We start from the raw sequence: 16,067 nt of genomic DNA, 5'->3' as shown, positions 1-16,067 counted from the left end.
TGTACCGGTATATTTTGATATTGATAAAGTCATTATGAGTTTATCATTGAAAAATAATTAGCCATAAATACGAGGATCATATGAAGCATACAACTTGAACTGGAGTTCTTAAAATACTTACTAGATAAGCAATGCTCACTACGATAAAGCACAAACTAATTTTCAATTTCAATAAGGTTAACAAAGGCACATGTCAAATGGACAGGCATTTAGGCAAGCACCGCATACAAATTCGGAGCCAATCGCTACATAATCATCGGAAACATTATCTCGCTGAACAGTTTCATCGCCACGTAGCATCTCACTCGTTCCTAACCGCTGCACGTGAAGCTGTGAATGGGGTGAGTCACGAGTGTGCCAAATAAACTTGTATGTATATTTGTTCTCTTCCCTGACAACGAAGGCGCATAACCTCCCAAAACACTGCCATCCCTCCGTGTAGACGTCGACTCATGTGTGTCAATTGGTTGTTCTCTTAACGGCTGGTTGTTTCTGCCTTTCTGGCCATACGATTGTATTCATTAGTTTGTGCTTAGGATAGTGCATAGATGACTGATTTTTGGGCTGTTGCAGGCCTCTGATAAAAGTAGTGGTCGTATACATCTCTCAAGTATAGGGGCTGATCGAATTAATTTCTATTATACGCATGTATGGATGGAGTGAGTTTGTCTGCTTTGGACATATGAAGCGTCATCGATGTATACAAATTATACGAGTACAGACATATAAGGTGACTGTGTCAAAATTCATCAGAGATCTAAAGCCATTCTATGTACTGATGTTTTTTTTTAGGCGAATTTCCATCTAGCGATGCTTGTGCTATAATTGTAGAGAGGAATGTTCGGTTATATCCACTAGTTCTTTCATGCCGACAAGCCGCTATTCAATGTATGGGACAAAACATTTTGACTTTCCTGATTCACTTGATTCACTCGATTGTTCACTTTCACATAAAGAAAATATCATTTGTTTTCTAGACATATATATATATATATATATATATATATATATATATATATATATATATATATATATATATATATATATATATATCTCTGAATTTTCACTTGTTACTCCCTCTGTTTTATAGTATAACTCGTTTGACCTTTTTTTTAAGGCAACTATCTTAGTTTGACCAAGTTTATAGCAAAATTTAGCAACATACTCCCTTCATCTACAAAAGTTACACATATTACTTTTGACACCAAGACCAAGGAGAACTTAAGTCACCTTGGATGTTACAAAATTAAGGAGTGAATGCAAGCATGCAACCAATGAATATTTAGATGACTCCATGGATTCTAATAAAACATTTAATTTATCTCTTCATTTAAGTCTTGAATGCATAAAGACTACAAATAGGAACAACTTATTTGGAAAAACTCAAATGTGAAATAGGTGTAACTTTATGGATGGAGGGAGTATAAAATAACAAATTAGTTTCATTAAATCTAACATTGAATATATTTTGATAATATATTTGTTTTGTGTTAAAAATATTACTATATTTTTCTATAAACTTGATCAACTTGAAGAAGTTTGATTAGAAAAAAATTAAACGACTTATAAAATGAAACGACGAAGGGAGTACTTAAAAAGTCTGAAGCAAAGTGGTGGATGAATTTGAAAACTTACATTCAAGAGATGAAAAAAAATTGTAACCACTAGTGCGGTAGAGCCATACAATAGGAGGTGATTGTGGAGCAAGAGTTTTCTTTTCCTACTGAGAGAACTAGAGATTCTGAGAAGCAATTAATGAGTATTCAGCTAGTGGATATAAATAGAAACTGGGTGTTTCTTTTGGCTACTTATTTATTTTTAGATTTTTACAGCTACCAAATTTCAAAATCTAGAGTAGGTACGTAAAGTATTTGAAAAGCGAGAGAGTCTATGAGTAGCTCTATCTGTTGAAAGCTCCTCTGACCTTTGTCGTTCAATTTGATTAAGCTTTTGTTTAAACTTAAGTCACCCCAGAAATTCACGAATCAGAATTTCCAAGCAGAATGTGTATTAGAACCCCTTTCCAGGACCAACCAGAGTACACGAACGACAAGTTGATACACAAATCCATGTCTTATAAACGTAATAAAGTCCTACATATGCGATGGAGTTAAAAGCGAGCTAAACTAGACAACTTGACGCTCGCAGCGTGGCGACTCTACTCCACGGGCATCCTTGATGGCAGTGACGAGCCTAATCCTCTGAGTAACCTCCATCCGAAAAGTACTCTGCCTCTGAAGTGAGGAAGATAGAGCAAGACTGAGTACTACCCACTTTACTCAGCAAGTCATACCAAGAGGAGGTATGATGCAAGGTAATTCCAAAGGAGGCTAAGGGTTATTTGCATAAAGCTAGCATTTAAAAGGAGAAGTTGAAAGTAGTAAATTGTTCAAGCTAATTAAGCAATATTAATTATCACTGTACAATGCTACAACACATCGCAATAGGCCCAACCAACCACCTGAACTAAACTAGTTCCATTAAGTCAAATTATTAAGAGTGAGACAAATCACGGCGAGTCTGGTTGATTGCCCATAACCGCGGGCACGGCTATTCGAATAGTTTTACTCTGATCAGAGGTGTACAACTGTACCCACAAGACAGCCGCACGACACGTTTCCGTGCATGATATACCACCATAACATACCAGAAGGAGACTGTGACAGGACCCTTCGCATAACCCTCCCTAACAAATTGTACCCTTTTCAGGTTTCGATCACCTCCTCCTTTATAACCAAGTCAGGTATCCCCTCTTGTGCCTAGGTGAATCCAAAAGCCACAAAGGCCATCACAGGGCCCATCCAAATTCCATCACGCTCACCCTTGCCTTGGTACGTCAGCTAGGGAAAACCTACACTACAAGCCCAGCCGTTGTTCATGCTGGCTTCTGGTAAATATGGTAAATCTTCTAGGGTAACCCGCGAACCAATCCTTAAATGCCATGAGCACGTCTATCAAAATCATGCACCCACGGCCCACCATTAAGCATATTTTAGTTTAATTAATACCATGGTGGTACATATCCAAAGTTATCATAAATAATCAAGGTCTAAGATATTAGTGAGATTCCCCATCAAGAGCTTGTTGATCTAAGCATGGCTAAGCACTTTCTAAACCAATATCTAATCATATTGGATCCCAAGTTATGAAAGGTATGAGGTAAACAACATATGGCTAAGTAATAGGAACCATCTCACATGACATCGTAAAATAATGTAGCATTTAATAGAAAGCGAGACATTTACAAATTGGGTACAATATGATCAATTGTAATGCATGACTTTCCTTGCTCCGGTGCTGCTCGAACCTCTGCAACCACTTCGTAATAGACGTGAGTGTCGGAACTGCCAGATTCTATGTGACAAAGAAAGCACACAAGCAAAACAGGCTATATAAGTCCACTGAAACAGGAAATGAAACCATTTCTAATGGATTCTAATCATTTTTATGAATTCACTAAGACTTGAGTGGACTTAAACGGAGCTCAAATAAATTAGATATGAATTCTAGAAGATTCATTGTGTTTTTACTATAAACAAAAGTCCTTAATCAATTATTTTGCATTAAAGGCCGACGCTGACGTCAGCGAGGGGAAGGGGGTGCCGACACACGGTCCCCATCCGTCGGTGACATAGCACCAGGTCCACTGTGGACCGGGACCACCGTGGTGGTCCACCACCGGTCCACGGGTACTGGAGCGCAGCTCGGGACAAGCCGGCCCGATGACGGCGAGCGGCGGCACGGCAAGGAGAGGGAGGAGGAAAAGAGGAGGGCCTCACCGACGACGACGGCGACCAGCACGGGGAGGACGACAACGATGGCGGCAAGGGGTGTACAGGCTCCAGAACGACCTAGGGAAGAAGATCAGAGGGGTTTGAGAGGCCACGGCGGCAACCATTGCCGACCGGAGGCGGTGGATATGGAGGGCTCACCGGCGAACTGAGGGAAGGCGTGTTATGGCTGCGGACAATGACGGACGAACGGCGGCTGAGGTAGCCCTCGACCTTGCGAACCCGGTGGAGGTGACGGCGTGGCTTAGCGCAGCGGCTAGCGGCGACCAGAGGCGGCGAAAAGGCGGCGTGGGCGCGAGTTAGGGGACGGGAGCGAGCGACGGATGAGGGAAAAGGAGGTGAGCATGAGGGTCGTTTATATAGTGGCAGGGAGCTCGGATGTGGCAAGTAGGGGGGCGTATTTTGCAGCGGACATGGGAGTGGAGAGGGAGAGAGAGACATCGGCCAGATTTGAAAATCTAATCCCACCGATTTTGAGGGGAGCGACATGCGGCGGGAGTAGTTGACACTACCGACGGTCATTAATTTTCATGACGTGTATGAAACCACCTGACTGTGCAATCCACATCAGGAAAACTATTCCTGACGTGAGCGCACGTCAGGAATAGTTTTCCTCACGTCAGGAATAGTTTTCCTGACGGACAAACGTCAGGCAAATTATTTTTTCCCCAACAAGCTAGTTCTGACGGTATTTTCCTGACGTTGACACGTCAGGACCGATTTTCCTGACGGTTTTTCATTTATTCGTGATGGGTTTTAGCCGTCAGAGGTAATAATGTTTCTGGTAGTGGGAGGTAGTTGCGGGGAGTGGAGCGCGTCGGCTGCACGGAGAGGGTGGAGTGGGGCGCAGGAGATGTGCAGGACATGCGAGCGACGTTTGCACCCTCCGGCTCCGCCGGCCGGAGGTAAGGGAAGGGTCCGACAAGCGACCTGAGGAGAGAAGTAGAGGAAAAAAAAGAATAACAATTAATTTAATTATGATAATCGAATTTGAATTATTAGAATGATTTCTTTTGCTTTGGAAATTCTAGTAAAAATCATGTTGATGTATTTAATCATGGGGAACTCAAGAAAAACCTCACCATACCATTTCCACTTATTAATTGTATTTATTAATTAGGGTTTAGCTCTAGGTTAATTCAAATTAATTCTTGGGAGACAGTTTATTAATTGAATTGAGGCTAAAGAAATGTGAAACTTTAGGGTGTGATAGCTAACTATTCATCAATTGTGTAAAAGACACACACACATGATCATAATAAATTTATTTTATTTGTTATAAAAATATTAATTTATAGTCTGCTGCCTGTTGTGTGTACGTATATGTCATGTCGTTTGTGCGTGCATGGAAACTGTTCTACAGTAATACAATCCGGCGAGCAGCCGGAGAGATGTAGTAATGTATTACCACCTCCCTCGTCTCGTCTTAAAAAAACATTCGTTCGTATTTTACCTGCCCAGTTCTGATTTTTTTTATTAGAGTAAATTAAATTGCATCTAAGGTATACGAACTTGTCAAGTGGGTACAATCTAATGCACGAACTTGTAAAATACTCGTTTTTGGTGCATGAGCTTGTTTGGTGCGTGCAAAGAAAGGCGAACATGGATAATCCTATTGATTTAGGGGCTGATTAGGATACTATGTAAACATATATTTGAGAAGGTTGCTATTAGCCATACACCTCTTCAATAGGGGCTGATTAGGATACTATGTATACATATATATTTGAGAAGGTTGCTATTATCCGTACACCTCTACAATAAAAAATAGAACGGGATATATATAGTGAACATAGAAAAATATATGAAAAAATGAGCAATGATATAAGGGTTAGAGATATATGACATTCATCGTTTCCATGATGAAGGATAAAGTAGAGACCAATATTATAAATATTGTATGTCTTATACATACTCATTACACGTATGGGCGTCACATCCTAATCAACACCAGCTTTATAAAATTAACATTGCAAGCTATTTTGGTCCTCGTTCGCACAAACTAGACAAGTTCTTTTACCGAAATGAGCATTTTATAAGTTTATATACTAAATTGCACTCGCCTAACAAGTTTGTATACCATCAATACAATTTACTCTATTTATTATTTAACCATTTTTAAGTTTGTGTACCATCAATACAATTTACTCTATTTATTATTTAACCATTTTTACTTAAAAAATAAAAATAGACTCTCCAAATATTTGTTTTCCAAACTAAAACTTTTGGCTACACCAGTCTGAATAGCGTGGCCAAGCTACACTGTGATGCCATAAGTATTGGCATGACATGAGAAGTTTGGAGGGCCTGTTTTTTAAATTATTTAATAAAAAGGATTAAATAATAAAAATAATTCTCCAGGGTTTTTTTTTTTTGAAGGGAGTAATTCTCCAGTTCTCGCGCGTTAGTAATGGTAAGTTGGTAACAGGGCTGGCTACGTGGGCATCCAACAGTGTGCTTCTCGATTCTTCTTCTCCTCACGTTCATAAATAGTAGCAGGCGAGACGTTCACAAATTAATCCACCTCGCATTCTTAGCCTAAAGATGGTGGCCACTGCTCGAATGCACGCTTGGCAGCTGCTACTCGTGGCGGTGGTCATCTCTTGCTTCCACTGCCATCTCGCCGCTCACCATGGCGGGAAGAATGTCCGGCAACCACCGTCATCCGTCGTCGTCGTCGTCGGCTCCGTCCACTCCGGCTCAGACGCCACCAAGGCCGCGGTATCAGGTGCGCGCGCGCAGGGGCCTTCTCCTCCATCTCAAACGTTCCAGGCTTTCAGCCATGTCCACTTCTTGCAGTCCATGATTCTCTTGCCCGTGAGTTGCGCATGCGTGCAGGTGCCCCGGTCGCCGTCCGGTGCCACGACGGCAACGGTCGGGATGTCTTCCGGCAGCAGGCCCTCACCGACCGTCGCGGCGAGTTCCGCGTCCACCTGCCGCCGGAGGCCAAGAGCCGGCTGGCCTCCGTGACGTCGTGCTCGGTGAAGCTGCTCGCCAGCAATGCGGCGCGCCCATGCGACGACGCCGCCGCCACGTCCGCCGCTACTGCCAGAGGCTTCCGCCTCGCCGCCACGAAGCACAACGGCGGCGACGGCGCCCGAGTCTTCAACGCCGGAGCGTTCGCCGTCCACCCGGAGCTCTGCGACGACAAAGGGATCTTCTTCCCGCCGCTCCCTCTCGTGCCGGAGCCGCCGAACATCGGCGGCGTGCCAATTCCGCCGAATCCAATCACGCCGGCGCCGCCGTCTCTCGTCCCGCCGGTGTTCCCCACCCCATCTCCACCATCAATCCTGCCGCCGCTCACCCCACAACCGCCGCCATCGTCGTTAATACCGCCGGTGCTGCCGCTGCCGTTGCTCAACCCACCACCGCCTCCACCGCCCCCGCCATCTCTTCTACCGCCAGTGCCCCTCCTCCCGCCGTTGATCCCCGGCGTGCCACCGGCTTCGGCTTCCAGGAGTGGCCGGCCAGTGAGTACGCCCTGAGCAACTTAACACGCTGATTATTCTAGCTATGTGCTAATTAAGATGTACGGCAAGCATGTAATCCTAAGATCAAGAATCTACTGCAGTATACTGCAATCAATGTATACTTTTGGAATTTACCGACATGTCGAGTAAAAAGAATGTCAAATATATTGACGTTATTCTCAACCGTAAATTGTTGAAAATGGAGATAAACATAAACTTGAAAAAGACTATATATCTAAAGAAAACTGCCGCAAGTTTTTAATGTGAAAAACTTTCAAATTTAACTGTACTAAAATTATAATATAATCATTAATATAACTAGTAAGAAAGCCCGCGCACATGCGCGGGTAGTTTATTTATTGTTTATAAAAAAAATACTAAATGAAGCTTTGTCTCACCATATTCACTATAAGGAATGCTCCCTTCCATCAAAAAAAAAAAATATTCACTTCTATGTTTGAATCTGGACATATATATCTATATTCAAATCCAAAAGTGGGTCTTTTTGAGGGGGAGGGGCAAACCATAGATGTTGACATACTAAATAATACGAATATCTTTTTGTTCTCACCTATCACCACTACTTACTATCATTGTCTTTAAATATGAAGGTCTTTTTAATAGATAGAATTATATATGTATCAAAAATAAACCAAATACATCATTAATACCAAAAAAGTTCATCTCTACCTCATACCAAATACAATAACTTACAGGTATCAAATCTATATATAAATATTTAAAAATACCGCTTCTACCAATTAACTGGATAAAATCATTAAACTTATATCAATGCCTCTTTAAAAGTCATCGGGTGAAGCCGATGGTAGCCGTTAAGATTTTTTCTTTGATGCCTTTATTCTTGGGTTCCGCATTGATATAGTCGCGCTCCTCAAGATAAGCGAGGTGTATAATTTTATAAAGAATTGCATTGGTAAGTAGGTCAATTGAGATCCATGCTTGGCGTTGTTTAGGGTGTGAGTGAAAGAAGATGGAGATGATGAAAATAGTTTTTTTATGTCTTTGAGTCAATTTATTGTATAGAGTAGACATAATTTATTTCTCTTTTAAAAATTAGCTCGGTTGATCATTCGATCCTACTTCAAATCTAATAGCTTCAGTCAATGGTGAGGACCACGTAAAAAATATTTGCTCAACCTGTGATCTTCGCTAACATATGAGTTAATACAAGTTTTTATTTTTTTTATATAGTATACATCTATTTCACCTATGCTTGTTCGAACAAATATTTGTCTATCATAGGGATAGGGATAGAGCGTACGTATGTGTATCCATACACTGCATATGCACGCATTTATATGAGCTCATGTTATTGCTTTTTACATCGTTAGTAAAAAAAAATACTTCAAATAAATTAACGAGAAGAGGGTGGAGCAATGGGTGGCATGAGGCGGCGCCATGGCATGTCTTTTTTTTCCATATCGCTAGGAGTTGTCGCTATGCATATGATCAATTTGGGAAAAACCTTATAGTTGGAAAGAGGAAGAAAACTTCTAGATGGGATAGATCATATACTATTTTTTTTCTTTTTTATCTCTTGCGTACGTACGTACATATGTAGGAGTTGTGTGTGTATGTAAGGACAGATTGGACAGTTTTTAGGGCAAATGTATTACTGTCATATATCTAATTTAATGGTTGAAAATAATGGATCACCGATTTTGAGTGTAAATCGATGATAGATGTTTTGCTTTTTTATAACTTTTCTTAGATTCTATCTAATTAGAGCATCACATGACATCTTATAAGCATCTATAGGAGTGTAGGAATGCTATTACTCGTTGTCGCAATCTAATTGTAGTCAACTATTATTTGCGGTGGATTGGTTGCATCCTCTACTTATCTATAATTTGTTGACAGTTTCGCACTTAGTATTGCCTTATCTTCAGTGTTTGATGACACACATGCTCATTAGATCTCAGCTAATCGTTATATGCACTGTGTGCACAGATACCTCGTAAGTAATATGACTTGGCGATTAGTGGATAATGACTTGTATATAAAACTTACATAAATAGGGATCAATGAGTATATACGATTGATATTTCTCGTAAGTAATATGACTTGGCGATTAGTGGATAATGGCTCGTATATAAAACTTACATATATGGAGATCAGTGAGGATATACAACTGATATTTTAGGCTAGAATTGACCAAGTATATTGTATAGTACATATTGTGTTTGTATCTAAGTGTAATAAATTTAGGAGTGTGTTCTAAAATGCTTGTGGGATTAGTTACTCCCTTATTTGTAGCGAGCACTTTTTCGAATGGCTAAACGGTATAATAAAAAAATAGCAAATAAATAATATTATTACTTATTAAATCATAACATTAAAATTATTAATAGTATAATTAATAAAAAAATAACTTTCCTTTTTTTTAATGAATAGTGTAGATGGTTAGTGCACTAATATTTTTCAAGTGTTTTTTTTATCATGTTTTAGTAATTTTTTTAATTATTAGGTATTTGATTGGTAGGGTGTAATTATGATAATTTAGTAATATTATTCTGATATAACAGTATTTTCTTATAGTAGGGAGTAATTTTTTTAATGATACTCACAACTGGAGTTTTTTTAATGTTACTCATAACTGGATTTGTTTTTATTTTTGAAAATGAAATTCTAATTTATTAATACATATTATTAAGTGATATACAATTAGATAATTATATAATGTATATTATTCACATATTGAGATATTTTATGAATATTTCGATGACGTGAGTAGAGTACAATACAACTCAAAATAACTTATATTTGTATAACTATGGGCTGGAAGCCTAGAATTATTTAATGTGGTTTTTATCTGATGTGCAACGTACATACTCCGAACTATATGGGCTGAAATATGAATTTTATTTTTTTCATGTGTTCGTGCAAAAGAAAAATAGAAAATAAGGTGTGGGGCTCACGTACAAAATATGTACTTCGTCCGTAAAAAAAAAGACAAACCCTGAGTTTCCGTGTACAACTTTTGACCGTTCATCTTATTTAAAAAAAATATGAAAAAAATTAACAAGACAAGTCATGCATAAAATATTAATCATGTTTTATCATCTAACAACAATGAAAATACTAATTATAAAAAAATTTCATATAAGATGGACAGTCAAACGTTGGACACGGAAATCCAGGGTTTGCCTTTTTTTTTGGACGGATGGAGTACGTACGTACTTGACGTACACGTACGTGCCATGTGTGGCTTTCTGAAGATAATAAATCTAATTGACATTTTTATGCTATATCTAACGGTTAAAAATAATGGGTCCACCAGATTAAATGAAAACCAATGATTAGATGTTTTGCTTTTTTTATAATTCTTCTAATTTATTAGAGAGCCACGTGGCGGTATAGGAGCGTTTGTAGGGGTGTCACGTGGCGGTTTCAGAGCGTTTGCAGGAAGTTTAATGGATTTTTAGTATATAATAATAGATAGATTATACTATAACTAAATTATAACTTTAATATAAATACTAAAAATTAAAACATAACTTTATACATATATTTGTTACAATATAATTTCCCCCAAAAAAAAGTTATTATAATTTGCTCCGTTTTTTACGGAATGCTAGGGTTTTGGCGGCGCCTGGGCGACCAGGAGGCGGCAGCCATTTTTCTTGTGTAGAGATGGATCTAGATGGAGTTCTACTCCGATTTGCAGAAAAACGCTTCAGGGATTTCACCCGTGGGTGTGATCCGGTTGGAAAATCGAGTTTGGAAGGTCTGTTTTGGTCTTCTGCTTGGGTTCGATTCCCAGTACAGCCGCCATACCAATAAATCTTTAGCGGATAAGGTAAGGATACCAGATGAGATAATCTACTATGGTATCTATAACAAGCAGGGCAATTGCTTATTGACCCTGGCCGTGTTTAGTTGTTTTGGCAAAAAAAAAAATTTAATACGGATACACATTTGAAACATTTGAAATATTAAACGTAGACTAAAAATAAAACAAATTACGGATTTCGCCTGTAAACAGCGAGACGAATCTATTAATCATAACAAACAAATTACAGATTTCGCTTGTAAACATCGAGACAAATCTATTAAGCCTAATTAATCCGTCATTAGCAAATGTTTAATGTAGCACCACATTATCAAATCATGGCGTAATTAGGCTCGAAAGATTCGTCTCGCAATTTACATGCAAAGTGTGTAATTGGTTTTTTTCGTCCATATTTAATGCTCCATGCATGTGTCCAAACATTTGATGTGACGGAAAAATTGAAAGTTTGAAGTGAACTAAACACAGTCCCTGTTTCGAAGCCTAACTACTAATTTAACTCTACTTTTTCTAGTTTGCTTATTTGACCCTGCTTTTCGAAAACGAACCTACCATCTGACCCTATTCCGTTAAGATGAGTTAACGGTGTTAAGTTAGGAGCAAATAGTCCTTTTTGTCCTTACTTATTTGGCCCTATTTTATTATGTCAGAACATGTATATATTCAGATCTGTTGACAAATTTGTAATTAATTTGACATATGTTTCACATTCAATACAAGTTTGACGGATTTGAATTCAATTTGACAAATTTGAATCAATTTGATAAATTTAATTACAATTTGACAGATTTTTCACAAATTGAAGTGAACAAGACAATTTGACATCTTCCCGACGGTGGCGTTCTTTGGTGCGAAGTGTGTACATGTTCCCGCAAGTCGTGTTGGTGGCTGACGGCGCGCGAGGCGCCGCGGCGGCGTTCCCCGTGCTGGAGTTCCCGCACGTCTTTCTCACGCAGATCGTGGAGATGGATGCGAAGCTAGGAAAGACCACTGCCGGCAGCCATGGCCTCATCGTCAACAGCTTCGACGCCATGGAAGGCCACTACATCGAACACTGGAACGATGATGGCCGCGCCGCCACTACCTCCACTTGCGACCGGCGCAGCCGCTCTCCCCCCGCAAGCCACCGCCGGCATGGATCCCCGTCTTCCATGGCCCGGCGGTCGCTCCCTCCCCCAGCCGTCGCCGCCGCAGATCTGCGCCCCGGCACATCCGCTCTCCCCCCGCGAGCCACCGCCGGCGTGGATCCCCTCCCTCCACGGCCCGCCGCGACCGCCGCCGGTGCTTCCTCCCTCCACTAGCCGTCACCACCGTAGATCCACGCCCCGGCACAGCCGCCCTCCCTCCGCGAGTCGGTGCCGGCGCGGATCCCCTCCCTCCACGGCCCGCCGCTACCGCCGTCGGTGCTCCCTCCACCAGCCAGCGCCACCGCGTCACTCGCCGGGAGAGAGAGAAGGAAGAATACAAGAGAGAGAGACTGGATAGGGTTGTCTGGATAGGGTTCGAGGGTATTTTGGTCATTACGAAATGTAATTATATTTCTTTTCTTTTTTTTTAATGGATATTTAACGGTGTGGCAGAAACAGAATCAAACGGAGTGTTTGTTTTCGAAAAACAAGGTCAAATAAGCAAACTAGAAAAATAGGGCTAAATTGGTAGTTAGGCTTCGAAATAGGGTCAAATAAGCAAATGTCCTATAACAAACATATGGGATCTCATATTGGGAAACGTTGGAAATATGATCGTGGATGGTATTTCTGGTTTGAGATCATGAAGAAATCGGACTCGGTAGTTGAAGCGTATAAAGCTGAGGGGACTACGCCGCTACTGGTTGAACCCGTGAAATCCATGGAGGTGCTAGGTCTGCTTTGGTTTCTAGGGTTTAGTCCTCGAGGCAACAAGATCCAATCCATGACGTCTTTTGACGGTGGGGGCGATAAAGGGACCATCGTTGAGAAGGTTGCCTGCCCGAAGCCGTCGAGCGACGCCATGGCCAAGATGTGCCACAAGTTGTAGGGGGATAAGATGGCGGTGGATGATCCAACTGCTTTAGCTTTGGTTATATCCTCTCAAAGATAGGGGGATAAATGCAAGCTGGTTATATCCTCTCAAAGCTCGGTTCAAAGAGAAGAGCAAGATAGCTATTTGCAGGGACCTGGAGCATTTACAGAAGGCGAAGTCTATGAAGAAGAGGACGTGATTGAGGTGAATTTAGAGGAAGAAGAGGTCAAGCAAGCAGGACAATGGTCAATCCTGGAATGATATTATTCGCTGAAAACGCCGAATCAGACAGCTCTTTTTGATGATATGCCACGGGCGTGGAGGCTGAAATCTGACATAAGTTTAAGTCTCTGAGAGACAATTTGTTCATTGTTACTTTCATAGTGGAGGGTGTCTACCAGTTCATCGTACAGGGAGGCCCATGGCTGCACAGAGAAGATGCTCTTATGGTGGCAAAGTTTGATGGAATTACTAGTCCGTCACAGGTTCCCCTTGAGGTAGTTCCCATCTAGGTTAGTATTGGTATTTCTTAACATCACAGGTAAAATCCGTAAGCATACGGAAGATACCAATGTAGCACTTCATCTGAGAGTATTCCAAGGTATCAATTTCATCAGGGAACATGTGTGTTCAGCTCTTCAGGCTCATCCAAGGGCATGAAGCAAATGTAGGCAAAGGGTAGAGAGGATTTACTAGTAAGAAACAGTGTCTACGGAAAACTCAGTTTAATCCTAACGCGATACTTCAGGCACTGACCATCCTGCTACTCCCAGATGTCACTCTACTGCGTACCCGGACAGGGAGGACTTGTAATTGAGGGCTGTCACCACCTCTACACCCACCTCAAGCCTATTGTGGGATACGAAGCAATCACCGGAAGTTAATTACTCAGACACCGCGTCTACGCAATTAATAACTACTTTAGCGCTAGCTAAACACTAAAGCAATCAATATAAATTAATGGACTATAGTGAACAATGATCCCACGCGCTAATTAGGAACTAACCAAGAATAATTCTCACGAAGTAAATCTTAATTACTCATAATGATATTTCTATTAAAGCAGAATAATTAATAAAGTATAAGAAATAGAAGAGGATTACTGACAAATTCAGAATTCCTTCGACTTCTTCTACTTTACTCTCTCCCTAATTCTAGTATACATAAAGTACAATAGAGCCTCTTATAATTCAGCTCAAGCTTGGAGTGTGTGTGAGAAGTGAAGGAGTGAACTCCTTAAATAGGCAGGTATGACGGTTGTAACTATGTGAATTGTCAAAAATACCCCGCAACCGCCATCAAGAGAGCGTCTGAAGTGTCTAAACCAAAACCTGGATCCAACGGCGGTCACCAGGGTTCGACCGAACCAACCTGGGCTAGGCCAGATGGTCCCCAGATTTAGTCTGGGCCTCCTCCTCGCTCTTCCTTATCCATTTCTCCAGTAGTTGGGCCCATTTTTTGCTGTTTTGATGGAGTTTAGGAGCCCAACTCTCATATGAATAGAATTATTCTTCACTTTAATCTAAATTTTCTCCCAACTTCAGTGGTTTATTACTTGCATCCAAATATACACTAACACTCGTGGAATATGTTAGAGTTAAATCCTATCACTATGTTGGATGTTGTATTATCCAAGTATTATGCAGGTACTGGCGACATAGAATAGGCATTTAATAGCCGCCAACAGTTAGGATATATGATTTACCGCTGGTTCTAATGACGAAAGAAAGAGGAATTTTATATGGAAGCAAACTTGGCCAGGTCAAGGAAGTGGATGTGGAGGATGACGGGCGTAACAAACATGATTTTTTTTCCCGCTTATGAGTGGATCTTCCTGTCAAGCGTCCCCTGAAAACAAAGCTAGCCATTAAAATCAATGTTCAAGGTAATGAGGTCGTTCGGCACTTTGATTTGAGATATGAGCGAGTGCCACACTTCTGCTTCATATGTGGTTTAATTGGCCACTCAGATAAGGAGTGTGATAGGAAACTGGCCACAGGTTTTCAACCTTTCCAATTCTCCGCAGAGCTGCGTTGTTCACCTCTGAAACCATTTGAGAGGAAGATCAATAAGGTGAAGCCGATGCAGAGTACAGGGGTTGTGTGCAAGCTCATTTTCAAAGGTGTGGGCAGTGCAAGCTCAACCTCGTCGTGTCAAGATAAAGGAGAACAATGGGACGAAGCCATTCCCCGGAGGGTGGATGCTCAGGATGGTTTTGAATCCAGAGAGAAGGAGGAAGATGAGAAGATAGATCAACAATTGGCAGAGCAAGCTTGCAATCTGCAGGTTTCTGTTAAGAAGGTGGCGAGGCAGCAGGATAGTTCGTCAGAAGGTGGTCGTGGAGGGACAGAGGCTGCACAACTTCCCTCAGAAGAGATGATTCCAGTGATAAAGAACCTACACCAACAGGCGTCGTTTGGGGATGGATCAACTAAGGAAAGTAATAGCCAACTCAAGAGAAGATCTCCTGATCAGGGCGCTGCTAAACAGATGGGGAGAGTGCAACCGGCCTTTTTGGGCTATGGGCAGTTGACAGGGGACAACAAGCAACTCTAGGTGGTACCTAGCAACACAGCACGAGTGCTGAAGAGGTTCAAGAAAGATGCAGTGGAGGGGGCCAAGGCGGTGGATATGGAAGCAACCAGTCATGTGGCTACTGGTAAACTGACGGGACCCGATGACGGGACCCGTCAGGAGCAATGAGTTGCCTATCTTGGAACTTCGGGGTTTTGGGAATGCCGCGACAGTTCGAGAACTTTGTACCTTGGTGAAAGAGGTTGGTTCCCATATAGTTTTTTTTTATGTGAGACTAGGAAAAAAGTGGAAAGAGTTAGATGCCTTCGTAATACTCCTAGATTGGTTTTAAATGGTTTTGCTGGGGTTAGTAGTGAAGGAATGAGTGGTGGCCTTGCTTTGTTTTGCGATGAGTATGTTCATGTCGAAGTTTTAAGTATGAATGAAAGATATATTGACGCGTATGTGAGATTGTCTCTG

General features: G+C 41.2%; 1 protein-coding gene across 1 annotated transcript; it reads left to right on the top strand.

The window, feature by feature from the left end:
- The first annotated feature begins 6,308 nt into the window (after positions 1-6,308).
- On the top strand, positions 6,309-7,444 carry LOC4348272 (uncharacterized). Its single transcript, XM_015757915.3, has 2 exons — positions 6,309-6,519; positions 6,630-7,444. The coding sequence occupies exons 1-2, from the start codon at positions 6,336-6,338 to the stop codon at positions 7,274-7,276; spliced, it is 831 nt and encodes a 276-aa protein (XP_015613401.1). The 5' UTR covers positions 6,309-6,335; the 3' UTR covers positions 7,277-7,444.
- The last annotated feature ends 8,623 nt before the right edge of the window (positions 7,445-16,067 follow it).

This window comes from Oryza sativa, chromosome 10 (assembly GCF_034140825.1).
Source record: "Oryza sativa Japonica Group chromosome 10, ASM3414082v1".
Classification (NCBI taxonomy): domain Eukaryota; kingdom Viridiplantae; phylum Streptophyta; class Magnoliopsida; order Poales; family Poaceae; genus Oryza; species Oryza sativa.
The sequence above is the reverse complement of the archived record's forward strand: the minus strand, read 5'-3'. Positions and strand labels throughout refer to the sequence as shown.

Excerpts from the sequence above, each read along its gene's own strand:
- LOC4348272 (XM_015757915.3), top strand. The coding sequence starts at position 6,336 with ATGGTGGCCACTGCTCGAATGCACGCTTGGCAGCTGCTACTCGTGGCG. Across the intron at positions 6,520-6,629 it reads CACCAAGGCCGCGGTATCAG|GTGCCCCGGTCGCCGTCCGG; the intron begins GTGCGCGCGCGC and ends GCATGCGTGCAG.